General features: G+C 42.3%; 1 protein-coding gene across 18 annotated transcripts in view; it reads right to left on the bottom strand.

The window, feature by feature from the left end:
- Nucleotides 1-15,936, bottom strand: part of LOC131469025 (membrane-associated guanylate kinase, WW and PDZ domain-containing protein 1-like) — a 114,507-nt gene that overhangs the window by 19,586 nt on the left and 78,985 nt on the right. For all 18 annotated transcript variants that reach the window (XM_058643844.1, XM_058643846.1, XM_058643828.1 and 15 more), the window contains 2 exons: nucleotides 5,945-5,979; nucleotides 2,597-2,852 (listed from right to left, as the gene is read on the bottom strand). In XM_058643844.1, the coding sequence (XP_058499827.1) occupies nucleotides 2,597-2,852; nucleotides 5,945-5,979 (291 nt within the window). The remainder of the gene's footprint in view (nucleotides 1-2,596; nucleotides 2,853-5,944; nucleotides 5,980-15,936) is intronic.

The raw sequence follows: 15,936 nt of genomic DNA, 5'->3' as shown, positions 1-15,936 counted from the left end.
AAACACACGAGAGGAACCGTGAGAGAAATCCACGGACACCGACCACTGAACAGCAAAGAACTGACTGATTAGCATCTTTGCAGCTTGCACACATTCACATAAACGTCCAGTTGTGTTATTGCTGGATTCGGATTCGATCACTTTTATTAGCCTTCATTTACCACATGTGCACTCCTCTATTTTAGAATCGCTGTCCTTCTTATCACACGTGCAACTATCCGCTCATTTCTTCATTCCCACTTTCTTCATTTTAAATCTTGGACTGGTGGCAAATCCATAGCCTCTTTCATGATATAAATCAACAAGTATACAAAGGACGTTTGTACCTTTTTGAAACCACTACTAATAGGAGATGAACACCATTGCCACTACCAGTGGTTGCTCTGCCCTGTGTTGCTTTCTTATTTCATGCCTACATCACCCAAAACCCTGCAAGCAAAAGGAGTTGGAGAAAAAAATACACAGAGCACAGTGTCATATGTGACTTTTTTTTATAAATTGATGTCTGCCCAGTGCCACAGCGCTGCCTGCTGTCTGCACGGCTGCCACACAAGGCCAGTAGTGAACCCATTAGCTTCAGTGCTACAGTTCCCTCGATAACTCACTCGCTGTGATTTAAAACTGCTGTGGCTAGACTTGTAATTAACCCTCTGTTGACCCATGACTGCAGAGATGTAATCAATGTAAAGTTAACAGTAAAAGGAGCAGTTGTGTGCCGCATCAGGAGACAGGTGACACGAAGCACTGGCGGGATGCAAAACTCCCAAAAGTTCACATTTCAGTTACACTGGATGCGTCGCTGCACCTACTTGCAGATGTAAGTCTCTCTATGTGTGTGCAAACACATGTGAAAACACACACCGAATCTAGGCTCCTTTGTTGTTTTCTTCTCTCTTTCATGTTCCGTGCGTTTCACCCTCCTCCTTTGCCGAATTAAAAAAAGGGTCTGCAGCTTCTACAGGGGCTATCAAACAGATATACCAATCAGCTGCAGTTAAAAGCAGCCGCTGTCTCTTTTTCTCTCCACAACCAGTTAATATTTAATCATCAGCAGTCCTAGATTCTACAGGCGGATGATGATCATTAACCAACACTGCAATGTGAGGCATGAACACTGCTCTTTATCTGGCTGGAAACATCAGTCGTGTCAGGAACGTCGCATCAGAGACATATACACAGATCTACTCTGCTCTGTAATATCACCACTGTTTAAGGAGGAGAACACGATTGGTTCAAATCCCGCGACAGGTCAACGACTGGGGGCGTCCCTGAGCAAGGGCACAGAAAAGTGCTGCCCACTGGTCCTGCACTCCTGCGTGTGTTCACTACTGTGTATAAAGTATGGTTTAAATGCAGAGGTCCAATTCAACAATCACTAAGTGTGAAATTGTGTGCAAAAATATTTTTTTTTAACAAACAGTAAGAAGATGACACCATCCCTTTTTAAAGTATCTATCCTCTTTCTGTGGTTTGTCACCCTTAATGTATCTCTCTCTCTCTGAGTGATGCAAGGATGCAGCAGCAGCAGCAGCAGAAGAAGAGGCAAATGATAATGAGGAGTTTTAAAGAAGCTGCCTTCTTTCTAGTGTTCCAGTCTTGAATTTTCCACGGACATAACAGTGGGACAGCAGCTGTTTGGCTAAATGTGGTCACTTTCAACCTTCAAAGCTTAGTGGTTCATAAGGTGAACTGTAACTGGTTAGGGTAAGTGTTTGTAAATATCCAGTCAAGCACACCTCGACCACAATAATCACAACTCCAAATTGTAAAAATCTGGTTTAAAGTTTTTGAATTGCCTCTAAAACACACTTTTCCTCACATGTTAGTGAAGAAACAGACACTTTCCAGCCTTTTGTCCATATTCTACCTTGATTTGTTTTTGTATCTGTGCACAGCACAAGTACAGACAAATGTTCATATTTCCTTTATTTCTGATGATAAAAAGAATAACAACGTCCTGTGTTTTGAGGTTTTACCACAGGGCTGACAGATGGAAGGAGATGCATTGGTAGCATTTTATCAAAGTGTGGCTGGGAGTCAATGTGAAAAGCTCCTGCTGCGAGTGTCCTGAAATTGCTTGACCTCAGAAACAATATTTTCTTTCTGTCACCAATAGATGTCAAAAACAAGAACGGAGTGTAAGATAATTATAAATCATGAGGTCCTTGGATAACTGACTAGAACTAAATCTTCCTGAGTTATTATCCCACATGTGACACATGCATATGCACACACCAAACTACTCGACAGCAGTGTTTGGCTTGTTTTCAAGGACACTTTCCTCTCGGAGGCCCCTTTTGTCACTGGATGAGTTGTTTTGCAAACACAAAGGCATTAACAAACACAAACACACGCACAGAGACGTAGCTCGTGGTCACCACACTGAAACGTGAACAGTGAACTCCACACAACTTGCTGATGTGATCCGATGTGATCTTCGTTTCACCAAAATAGCAATAGCAAATGAGGCAAGGAAAAAAAAAAAAACAAGCCTAATTTAATATACGAACAAGTCTAGAAAGGAATAGAAAAAAAATCTCCTAATGTAAAAATCAACTGCACTTTAGAGAAAAGACACGACATGAATTTTACTCACATCGGCTCTCGTACATACTCCTGGACTGAGCCCAGATCTTAAAGGGGTCCGGCTTCTTCTGGAGGGTGAGGGTGCCATCTGCAGGGTCCTGGGGGGGCAGGCCCGGCAGCGGCTGGGTGGGGGCAGCAGGAGTGGGAGCCACGACCTCACTCAGCATGGCAGAGGGCGGGTGACTGGGAGAGTCGGTGTGGGTGCTGCGGTGGCTGCACACACTGTGCTGGGAGCTGCTCTGGCTGTCTTTCCTCTCCAACTGGTGCTGTGTGGACAGAAATCAGAGGGAGGGAGAGAGAGAGTGAGGAGGGAGAGAGAGAGAGAGAGAGAGAGAGAGAGAGAGAGGGGTGTATGAGTGATGGGAGTTGGATTTAAGCGTGAGATGGAGGTATGGAGGGCAGTGAGAGCAGAGAGAATGCGAGAGTGATAGGTGAGATAGTGATAAGGCCGAGACAGAGGGACAAAAAAAGAGGTGAATGAGAAAAGTGTTGGCGGAGGACAAAGAGAAAGGGGGAAAAAAAGCAACCAAGGTCATCTTTTTTATAGACGTTGCAGCAGAAACATCTCTGATGGAAAAACGTCTGCCGGAGAGTGAAGAGAAATGATTTGGTTTCCATGGTTGCCAGACAAAGGCGGTTTTGAAATGTGAGGGAATTTGACTAAACAAAGACACGGAATCGACAGAGTCAAGGTTGATTTCAAACTAAAGATGTGTCATATTGAAACAACAGAGACCAAATGGTGGGTGGGATAGAGGTATTGATAGTGTTGCTTATAAATAATGAGCTGTTTTAACAAAAAACAAGTGGTACTGGGAATATTCAGACTGACGATTCAGCATTCAGCATGCTCCTCGTCCATCTCACAGCATCTCTGACGTGTGTTTTCCTCTCACCAGAATCGGCACTAAACCATATCCCATTCCTATCATTAAAAAAATAAATACATCTAAACACAGAACAGCATTACGCTGTCCTGCAACTCAAAGCACAAAGCACCATAATCCAGGCTTTGGTGCGGGGAGTGAGTGTTAAGAAAAACAAACTTCAGCTTCCTGTGAGAAAAAGCTGTCTAATGGTGACAAATACATTCTTTAAAGACCTAAGCAGGATTTCTGCTTTTGGCATCATTATGTAATGACAATATTACAACATAAATAACCCCATTTATCGCCCCTCAGACTGCACTCCCTAACAGGTAATTAATGCAAGCGTTAGATTTTTGCCCGTATTAATAAATCAAAATTGAATTCGAATTGAATTAAGAGTCACCCTTTGACTTCACTGGTCTGTTAATTAAACTGCACTTCCTGATTTATATGTTATCACGTCACTGGTGCCTAAATCAACACACCCACTAATGGCACACTGTGTTTTAATGCTGTGCTGCTGTTGGCCTGTAATCGTGGCCCGCTAAGCACTTTGTGCTCTTCTGTAACCTTCGATTAATGCAAGCATATTATAAAACATATTATATTATAAAACATATTATATTATAAAACTTGATCAGTGGACATTGGTGCTCCGATAGCACAGTCTCTGTTGACTGTGTGCACCGATTTAGACTCTGAACTGGAGGCAAAAAGGTTGTTGTGGGTTGACATGAAGTCACATGCAGTGTGACATTTCAGTGAGATAACACAGAGGGGGGAGAAAACTGGCTTTTCCTCTGTGGTAAACCAATCCAAAGTGACAGTCCCGCCCCTCCTCCATCCCACATGCCATTGTGACCTGAATAGGTGACGCCCCCACACTCACGCTCACCGACAGATACCACTTTCAAATTAATCCTAATCCCAATTTCCTGACGAAATCGAGGGGACGCTGCACAAGGTTTTCCCACTCGGTTGAATTCATCGCTGACCTTGAATGAGTTTGTTCAGAAAAAAACCTCCTTCTGCTTTCTGGGATTAAGTTCATTTCCTGTTTTATATTGAGCGCTTTCTCGAGTTTAAAGTAAGTAAGTAAGGATCGCTCCCAACATTAATGCTAATGGCTACAGCAGAGGTTGTGGGCCCCAATCGATTTCATGTGGCCCGCCACTTGATATCCAGTTATAACCTGATATTATGACTTATTTCTTATTACTTTGATATCACTTTATTTTTTTACTTGACCAGCCCTGTACTCACCAAACTAGACAATAGACTAGCGTTCCACATGGACTTCTATAACTACAGGCCACAGAAAACACTTTGAAATCCTACCTTGTGCGACCGAGGCGTTCAGATTGAAGCAGATCTGTAAAAATCCGATCACAATCACATCTGAAGCCACCTCCGTAAATGTGGTTTGAATAAGCTTTGGAAAAATTAGATCTCATGTGTTTTTTTTAGCGGATATACAATCTGGATAAAGTTAAAAATCTGATTTGGGCTGCAGTCTAAACACAGCCTCAGTGGCCCCCTGAGTTTGAGACCCCATCGGCTAGAAGATAAATGTGCATCATCATGGCTTTGTGCCGGAAATGGTGCATCTCAGGTTAAAAATAGCGAGACCAAGACCAAGACAAATTCAGCTTTTTACTGGGACTTACATTCCCACTAATCACTATAAACACATTCCCACTGGCAAAAAAACTGTTAAAAACCTGATATTTTTTTCCACCAGTGGTAATGGAGTATACCTGTAGACAACTGTAGTCAGTACATTTCTGCACAGTTACGTTGTAATTGTACTACACTCCTTCTCCCAGTATACAAGTGGGGAATCGATTTATTGAATTTAGCGAGTCAGCCTTCCCCACACAAGGTGGCAACATGCGCCCTTTCAGCTTGTTAGTATTTGGTGTTTTGACTGTGATTGCATCACAGACCAAAACAACTTTAGCTAACAACAAGTAAGTTGGTTTCTACTATATACATGTCAACATAAAGAATTATTCAAACTGACAAAGCAGAAATCTGGTCCAAACTAACACAATAATGCATTTTTGTCTAATGTCACATCAATATAATAACTGATTCACTGCCTTTAGACGAACAGCATCATCCCTCAATTTCTCCTATTTCTGCCTCTCTCTTCTCTCATCCCTCAGCTGAGGCTGTCTGCTCTCTCCAACTCTCTCCAACTCTCCCTCTCTCTACCAGCTGGTCACTGTTACACTGGTCTGCCTGGACTACGCTTAATCAGTCACAGGATGGCCGTGTGGCAGGAGTGGAGGGATGAAGAGATTCGGTGAGAGGACGTAAAACAGAGATATTACAATAAACAGAGAGAAGCATGTCGTGGACAGACTGTGGTCACAGTAAAGATGGACGGTAGTAGGAATGTTTCTAAAGCTGAAGAGTTTGGGGTATCACATTAAACATCCATTCCCACATTAACACACAAAAGAGTTGAAGCTCATAGTACTCACCACCAGCTTTGGACTCCTCTTGGCTGGCACCACTCCTGCAAAACATCGGCACAGAGACAGAGAAAGCATTAATGACCTGCTGTGCCTTGTCCGCTCTGATCAAAAAAAAAAAAAAAAAAAACTCCCTGGGACGAATAGATGGAGCCTGCAGATCTGGCCCTGCTCTCTCCTCCTCCTCCTCCTCCTCCTCCTCCGATTCTCTCTCTCTCTGAGCAACACGCTGCACAAGGCTGCCCGCTAGTCTAAGTGATCTCCTCCCCCCTGTGCCGTATCCAGCTCCACACGGCACTCTCACCCGTGCTATTAGAAGAGGAGCACCAGATCTGTCAGTGTTAGACAGGCTGAAAGCTGCTGCAGCAGCACTGGTCCAAGCTACAGGTTCCCTCCCTCACTCGTTCCCTTCCCAGAATGCTCTCGAGCGGTCTTCAACTCAGCCGCTCCAGCAGAAAATCAACTCAGTGAGAGGCAGCTCAGCAGCTCAGCAGCTCAAACTCCATATCAGACCTCAAACCTCACTATGCCTCCCTATGCACAGATCTCCTTCCTCTCCTCTCCTCCCCTCTGCTTTGCTCAAGGCTTACTCGGAGATCTTCTTCTCACCCCCCCCTCTTCTTCCTCACACCATGACATGCTCTGTTTCTATCTCCCTCTCTTTCTCTCTCTCTCTCTCTTCCTCTCATATACCAGTTAACATACTGTACAGACTCACCAAGAAGATCAGTCTCATTTGTGCTAGTGAAATATTTATACACGGGAGGCTGTCAGGGGAGAAGATTCACACCAGTGTGGGGAATTATTCCACATTTCCACTCAACTGCCCTTTTTTCCACATCCATCACACGCCAGGAAATCCATTCACAGCATCGGTGTCTCTGTCACAAACGTATTTACACCAAATCTATACACTCTGAGGTGATTATTTACCCCACATGCTGTGAGGCTGCGCCGCCTTCCAAGAACATTCCTCTCCCTTACCCTACTTTGTTTTCCTGCCACTTACGACGACACTGTACTGTACGGGGAGTCAAAAATAGACAAATGAATGCATCAATGACACAGGGCAGGATTGGGAAGGAGGAAGTATTGCCGTTGCCAAGGTAATCAAATTCCGTACTGTGTACAGTGGTGGCAGCACAAAATATATTCATTCTCACCCTTTCATCTATTACACCCTTTCTCCTTCATTTCTGCTGTGAAGCCGAATGAAAACGTATTATTTTTCCTACCCAGCATGCACTTGGAAAAACCTACTGGGGGTATTAATGGAAGGTTCTAGCGACATTAACATAACATGCAAGCATCCATCTTAGGCTCTTTCTGCTGCATTGGCAAAAAAATCATTAAATGTTAAAATTCTCCGTTGCAGCACAGCCCCTTTCTCTACACAATTCATAATTTATCCTCTCTGTTTCTCAACCCACTCCTCATCCTCCTCCATCTCTCTTTCTCTCCCCCCTTCAGATTACGGGGGGGAAGCCAGTTATTGGAGCAAGGGGAACATGTCGTGTTTTTGTTTGAACATGCATGTGTGTGTGTGTGTGTGTGTGTGTGTGTGTCTGACCCCGAAGTTGCACATCTGAATTTCAAGGTTGTTTTATGTCATCAGACTCCGTCAAAGGACCGTTCAAATGTGCAGGACGCTTCACATTCTGCGCAGGACTGAGTCCTTCCTACAAATATTTAACAAGGATCCATTTTGTGTGTCCTCAGCATGAGCATGTTTTTTTTAGCTTTGTCTTGAGGAGTCTTGCCTTGTCTCCAGGACCTGATCCTCTTGGATCCTTGTCTTTGACAAACACCAAGTGTATATCCCAGGTTATGCAGCATTAGAGCCATAAATTATAGTGAAGAATAGAAACCTGTCACCTTGAAACGACTTCTCAAACTAGGAATGAGGTCAACATTATGACTATTAGACAAACAGATTGAATTGATCAAAAGGTGGTTATAAAAGTGTGTGGGGGAACTGGAGGGAACTTATGACACAAGAAATTGCTATAGTTTGTCCCCAACACGACAGCTGATTTAAACGCTGCGTGGTGTGAACACATCTTCATTCATAACACAGTCTTTATAGCTTCTGTCACTGTGGCGATGTGGCTGCTGATGTATAGATTTAAAGCCTGTGAGTCGATCCAATCTGGCAGGATGTAACATTCATGAGGAGCAGCTCGACGAAGGACACGTGGGAAATGGCGTGTTCCTGCATGTACACACGCATCTCGGCAGAGATGCATCTATAAATGCATGCATGCCATACATATGTAATAGCAGAGCAGGCAGGTATGCAATAAGCAACTCAATAAGCTTGTGTTTCCACACAGCAGGCGCGTTTACAAATACACACAGTATTTGCGTTATCAGGCAGTGCCATCGTTTTCTTTTTTTACTCTTCTTTTACAGGAATGACAGGACATCTCTACTCAACAGAAAGTGGCACCATTTTAAGTCTGAATTCGAACGCTTCTCCACACTGAGTAAAACTGTGACCGTTGTCAGCCAAATGAGAGAGGAGGTACACAAACTGTGAACGCAGTCAGTTGACCTAAACTGCCTCTACATGTCAATGCTGAGGCAGCCACTTTGTCTGCTTTTTATACAGTAGACAGTGATTCATGTTCAGAATAAGAAGCACAAGTACAAAGAAATATGCTAATGCGAATACTACTCCCAAAGAGGGCAGAAATGAAGACTTTAACTCTTGTTTTCAGACGTGAACTTCAGAAAATGTCAGCAAAAATGGTTTGCCATTCTCAAAATAAAGTATGCAGCGGGAGATTGTCTGGGTCAGCAGTTAAAGATTTCTGGATACAGCCCAACACACTCTCATCATGTTCCATCACAATTATAACACTGGCACAAACTATTGCCAAGTAAACAATACTTTTTAAGTGGAAAAGTGGGCAGAGAGAATCAACATCTAACAATGGCTGAATCATCTCACTCAATAAATATTAGTGGAACGCGACAATTTTAACTACTCATCGATTGTTGTCGCTTTCCATCCATCCATCCATCCCTCATCAACCACTTGACTTCACCCACAGCTCAAGCAGGGGCCCCAGAGTTCCCTTTCCCTGGCCACATCGTCCACGTCAAACTCTGACTGGGGGGCCCCAGGCCAGCTAAGAGATCTAATTTTCCATCTAGTCCTTGGTCTGCTCCCAGTTGGACGCGCCATGAACACCTCCATAGAAAGGCGCCCTGGTGGCATCCTTACCAGATGTCTCAACTACCTCAACTGGCTCCTTTCTACACAACCGAGCAGCGGCTCCACTCCAAGTCTCTAAGGGAGACCCCAGCCACCCTTCTGAGAAAACTAATTTCATTTTTCTCTCGGTCATAACCCATCGCTCATGACCATAGATGAGGGTAGGAATCAAGATTGACCAGTTTTGGCTCAGCTCCCCTTTCGTCCCAACGATACAGCAGAGCGAACACAGCACCGCTTCCGCTGCTTCACGCTCCAGTGTGGAACCTCTATCACCCCCATTGGATTGGACTAAAACTATCAAAACAGTGTCTGGTCTCTAAGATCCTGCAGTCTTAGAGGAAGAAGCCAAATTGTCTTCTGGTGTTGTTTCTACAGTACTTTGGTTAGTTATGTGTTGTAAGTCTGTCTTTTATTTTAACGTTACTTGTCCAGACTGCACCCAGGAGCTTAATTGGAGCTGCGTGTGAAGGGAACAGCAGCAGCTGTGATTGGCACATGCAGGCATTTTCAATATCGCACATGACAGGACATGGCACATAGATGATTATAATACGATTGTGGAGTCCTACTCATTACTCAGGTATATTTTTGGTGGTAGAATCCACTTGTGAAACTTTCTGTGGGCACTTCTTGGTGTTTTCGGCCATAGTGGTGCTGTGTGAAGCTGTAGCACTGTGTGTTTCTTCTGCCTCACCTACTCTGTCATGGTGTAAAATGCTTTGTGTGCGTAACACAGGAGTGTGGCCCCAGACAATTTTAAAAAGTGGTATATTGAGAAACAGAGACAGTCATGCGGAGCTTGATCAACACTGTGCAGGTTGTGAATGAGAGAGAAAGGAAGAGCGGCGCAAGGAAGAGCTGAACAAATCAATGAGCCTCACACAGCTCTTCAATGAAATTAGAGTTTACTCGTTTGAAATACCAAGAAAATGGCAAATCAATAGAGCACGGTTGATTCATTTGTGGTGGGCTATGACAAATAAATCTTCGTCATCAAAAAAAAAGATTTGAAAACAATGTTTGATTCATTTTAAAATTGTAGAGGGCCAGAGGACATCAGCTGTGTAGGCAGTAGTGATGGCTCGATACTACTTCTTCTTGTCTACTGATACTGAAATCAGTGTGATACAGACATTTTTACATCTTTTAAACAACTGAGCTGTTGACAACCATTGGCAAATATTCTGCTCCCGTAAAGAAGAAATAAAAAGCCCACATTTTACAGACTGTTGGTTTCCTTATTCCAATATCCGATCCAGCTATTTTGACTCCTATCTGACCATTTCTGGCTCATCCGTATAAAAGCTGCATTTACGCTGCCAACAGGACACGGCCATATGCAGCATGCATCACATCTGAATAACGATCAGACCTCAAATGCATCACAGTTATTGAACTAACCGCTTGCAATGACAATACCTGAAACGGATGATAATCACAGGTCTCAAATGAGCATAGAAAATGCTTTCAATCTGAATATGTAACACAATCAATGAATGACCCAATGTTCCAACATGCTATTCAAGCAGTGGCCTTGACAAACCTTCAAAGGGCCCACACATGCAAGCGAGCGGCACGTCCTCCAGGAGGTCTTACATATACATTGTTCGAGGGCGTATAACATGAGTAATGTTACATTTTGTTGAGCCAAACCTGTACATATTTGTCCTTAATGTAGTTTTAACATGTAAGTGCTATTATCCAGTTATCCTCTCTGCTGTAACATCATCTATTACCAGCACAAATGATCCCCCTTCCTTCATTTCTACTATATTTTATGTCCTTCCCTTCTGACTTTTCATTTTCCTTCTATTTCTATTTCTCTGTCTCTCTCTCTCTCTCTCAGGGGACAGGAGTGCTGTGCACGATTGTCATGGCAACAACGATGGGGAGACAAGATGGAGGAGTCAAAGCTGGCCTGGCCTCCTTTACAGGAGAGAATAAGGTGTGTGAGAATACCAGATGCTATCTTGAAATTTTAAGTGGAAAAAAAACAATATTTCTAAGGTAAGACGTTGCAAATACTGAGCGGAGCTGCTCTTGCAAAAGTGCTAAATGTCTGAATCCTGCTCATTACACCTGCCTACAACATTTCAGTTTACTGCAGATGAGGGTTGAAGCCAGGAAAACAGTTTGAAAATAGCCATATGGCTTGAACAAAGCAATTCTTCTTCACTACTTGGTTCTTGAGCAGCTCCTTCTCTCATTAACGCAGCAATCTGTTTTACACCCTGTCTTGTGTATCTCCACTACACAAATTACATGTTACTATTCTCCCTTTTTCTTGGTTTTAACGTCCACAGGATTGAGACTAAAGAGACCATTTGTTAGGCAGTCAAAAAAGGCTAAAAGCGTGGCTGTGATTGGCAGAAGAATTACTTACAATGGACAATCTTAAGACAATAAGAGCTCATTGTTGATCTGGTTTTGTTTTACGAACAATACTCCTTTGACACGTTCGATAATTGACACTCGACACAACTTTACAACCCACTCAATGTTTTCAATGTATGCTCTGGTGAAAGGCTCCAGTCAGACATTTTGAATTTACTACAGGACAACAGCAGCGTAAGAAAAGTGCATTTGAAGATGAAACATCTAAACAGAGATGGTGACAACCAATCAAAATTCTACAAGTGGGGGACATAAGAGGAAACCACCCGCTGTCTATTTGGGCATTTAAAGGTGTTGCAATACAAGTTACTATGAGTTTGCTGTTCAAAAAAAAAAAGCAAATGCTGCGGGATATTGTCAGAAGAGAACCTAGAAATTCCACATCTGGTCAAACCACGATGAACCTTTTTGCTGTGGGGTACCAGTGAGAACCGCTGCACCCCCCAAATATCTGGATTTGTGTAAGAAGATGATTTTGTATGAATGGAACTTCTGTGCGTCTGCTGCAGGAAGTTGTATACTAAACTGGAATATCACGATCACTGCGGCAAATCCCTGTGATGTTGTTTGTTTGACCTTGTGCTTTGTTTCCTCCAACAATAAGTGACTGCTCTGAATGATGAGTCACAGATGAAGCGTTAAGACTACTTCTTCTCCCCCAGGAGAAGTCCACCTTGGTCCTTCTCCTCCTCTCTTCCAACGATCCTGATCTAAATCAATCCTCTCATATGTGCTCTGTCCTCGTGCTGAACCTCCAAAGCTGTTGAGCGAATCGCACTCTCACTCTTTTAATCCTCTACTTCCCCTCACATTTGTCATCCTCTGCACTCTCCTCTTATCTGCCTTGCCTCGTTCCACTTTGCTCCTATAACTGTTGTTGTGAGTGACCATGAGCTATAGCTGCTAGCGATCACATAAAAGGTCACTGCCTCATTCTGAGACAGAAAAGCCAGGTACAAAGCTCTGGTAAATGATTATCTTTCTATTTTATTAATCCACAAATTTGCATAAATGATGTATTTATTTAACCTTTTCCAGTAAAATGTTGGAAAAAGCCCATCACATTTACCCAACAGAGCTCAATTCACCTGTTTTATCCAAACCAACAGTCCATCCATCATCTACATCACTCATCCAACATGCAAACTACACACAGAATGGTTTGTCTGGCCAACAATCTAAATCTCAAACAGTAACTATGTTCACATGGACACAGGTAATCGGGATCGGAATAAAAATATGTCATGTAAACACGGCAATCCAAAAACTCTGACCCGATACAGCCCATTCAGAAAAACATTTCATTCCGAACGAGAGAGCTGGCATATTTGGATTGGTGTTCATATAAACAGCTGATCATGACTTGCTGGTTTGGTGCTATCACGTGATCCACGTAAATGTGACATATTATTATTATTATTATATATAAAAAAAAAAAAGAACAACATACAAAAAAGTCTCTGACGGGAAAGAGGCAGGAAATGAGACGGCTTCTTCTTCTGTAGAATTAAACAACACTGTGTATGTCAAAATAGTGACAGAGCGCTTGTGATGCATGTGTACGTGCGCCACATTTGCATCATTTAATTTTGTGTCCGTGTAAACGATGAAATTGTAGGTTCCAATCGGAATGAAACCTTTTCGGAATTAAATATTTTTGCACATGCACAGCCATGTGCAAAAAAACAAACTCCTTAAATATGTGCAGCATGAAGCCTTATTTAAGATTCTATAGTCACTTTGAATCTGCATCTGGGACCAAACTCTCAACTGTCGCCAAACGCTGCTGCTGAAAAGTTGCTCAAACTTTCAGTTTTGCTTCACTTATTCTTTGGTCTTTGATCTGACGTTTGGAATTAATCCAACCCCCAAAACTGATCCTAATATCAAAATGACTGTCCTCCATCTGTGATCAGCTATTCTGGCTGTGCACCACAGCTGGGCATAGAGAGAGAGAGAGAGAGCGTGGAAGAGAGAGAGAGAGAGAGAGAGAGAGAGAGATGGAACGCATCATATTCCTTCTGCACAAGTGAGAAAATGCATAAAATGCATAACTGTACAGCAGAAATACATCATAGGAGTAAGAATCAGGTAGAGTAATCGCAACCAATCTGACAGCTGAATGTGTTCCACACCACACCAACTGATACATTGAGCTGAGAACAATGGGGGGTTAAAAGAACTGTCTTTATAAATGATGGATTATTGTCTACAATTCTCAGCAAAATGGCACAGGGACAGCTACTGTATCTGCTGAAAGGAAACACTGTGCCAGGGGACTGCATCATGTCCCCTGAGAGCACATCTAGTCTTTTTTTCTTAACAGTTGTATAGCAACAACTTGACAGCCTCACAGTTTACTATTTTATTTGCCATAATTCTTGCGTGGCTCCTAAACATCGCATGTATATTGCATGCCTCTGAGCTTTTCCTTTGATGGATGAAAATATTTGGTAGAACAGCATTAATTTAATTTATTTCAGCGTTTATATTCAGTCACTCACATGCACAGGGCCCATAATGATGCTGACATTTAGCACAATACAGCAGTGTCATTCCAGCAACAGTGCACAAGGTCAACTCATTAGAGAATATAATTGATGTTCAAGCGAGGGCAGCAACTTAACAACAATAAAGACGCAACACTAATAAGAGATGTAGAATATCCTGCAGTGTCTGCGTGGAAACTCTGCTTGCGGGGTAAACAATTTGTTCTGTTTGGATATTACCACAAGAAAGAACATTTATTTGTGTCAGGACATGAATGACACGCTGTAGTAGTGAGAATCCAGACAAAGCAACCTGCACCATTATATGACAATAATACTGTGCGGCTACAACAGCACATTAAAACCAACAGAATATACAGAAATCCAAGGGTACTAGATGCTAAATAGGGTGGCCATACGTCCAGATTTTAAATACCCTGTCCTGTATCCGGCACAGCCTCCAGCCAGATGCTCAGTTGTCCTCCTTTTTGGAGTTGCACTGGAACGCATCATAACTTCCAATGCCATAAGATCTATGGTCTAACAAATAACTGGCTGCAGTCAATGTGACAGAAAAGCTGAAAGATAAAACATGTTTTCATTCTGAATAGTCAAAATATTAAATTCATTTGTATAGCTCAAGATACATTATCTCAAGGCACATCGCATAGACATTCAACTATGCATTTATGTGATATGATGGGGTGAAAATATTCAAGAGAAGCATATAGTTCTGGTCCTATTTTTTCTTCAACATCCAGAAATTTGTTGTGTTGCCAATGTATGGTTTTAAAAATGTGCACTTTACATGGTATTGTTCTCGGATCTCCATTGCCAGTTTTTAAATACTTTTTCGTGTACGCATACATCACAAGATATCATAAATTAAATCGTCTTGCAATGAATAGTGTATCTCAGAATCACTGTATCATCACTGTATCATCAAAAAAAAAAATGTGAATTTCTCTGTGAGATGAATAAAGTATCTATCTATCTATCTATCTATCTATCTATCTATCTATCTATCTATCTATCTATCTATCTATCTATCTATCATCATACCATTGTTATCACGGACAAAACTGTATTATAGTGTAGTTGTATGTCTGCCCTAATGCTAGACATGGACTGGTTTCTGGTTTCAAGCACAAACATCGCTCAGGTTGCAGTGTAGAGTTACATGGTGGAGCATCTACAGAAGCACTACCCATCAGTCTTTTACCAAATTCAAAGGAACCTTGTCTTGAAATTAATGTTTGCAACCAGCTCCGAGAGTTAGCATATCTAGCATTGGGGGAAATAAACAATATAGGCTAACATGGTTCATATTCCATCACAGAAGCTAGCTAATGAAACTACGTTTAATGCGTTTAGCTCAAAAACTACACAGAACAAGGTTTCCTCTCCCGTTGATTGTGTTTTTTTTGTTGAACAAAGTGCATTCACCAAGGCGAACACAGCAGACGTCACATCCCAATCACTTTAGCAACATTAGCATCTCTTGCTACACTGTTCTGCTAACCTCTGATAGCCGACTCTAGCAACAAACGCCATGCTCCTGACATAGGTATGCCAACATCAGCTAGTTTGCCCCTTATGAAAATATTACGACATTTAATTAAAAAGAAAATAATGTGTGTGTGTATTTGTGTTTATTATCTCTTTAGGAACCTTTTCTTGCATAAACACTGACTTTGTCAAGACCATTAGTCCTCAAGGAGACCAACACCTGGTCCTAATGAGGCAGAACCTCATTTCTGAGGTGGAAAGGTTTAGGGCAAAAGGCCTGTACATACTTCAAGAACCCCCAAACTAGGGCTGAGGGAAAATATTGACGTAATTTCTTTCTCGCAGCCCTGGGAGAGAGAACACATTTCTCTGTCCTTGCACAGTAT

The sequence above is a fragment of the Solea solea genome, chromosome 11 (assembly GCF_958295425.1).
Source record: "Solea solea chromosome 11, fSolSol10.1, whole genome shotgun sequence".
In the NCBI taxonomy this organism is placed as follows: Eukaryota; Metazoa; Chordata; class Actinopteri; order Pleuronectiformes; family Soleidae; genus Solea; species Solea solea.
Note: the sequence above shows the minus strand (reverse complement) of the source record. Positions and strands in the feature narration are given on the sequence as shown.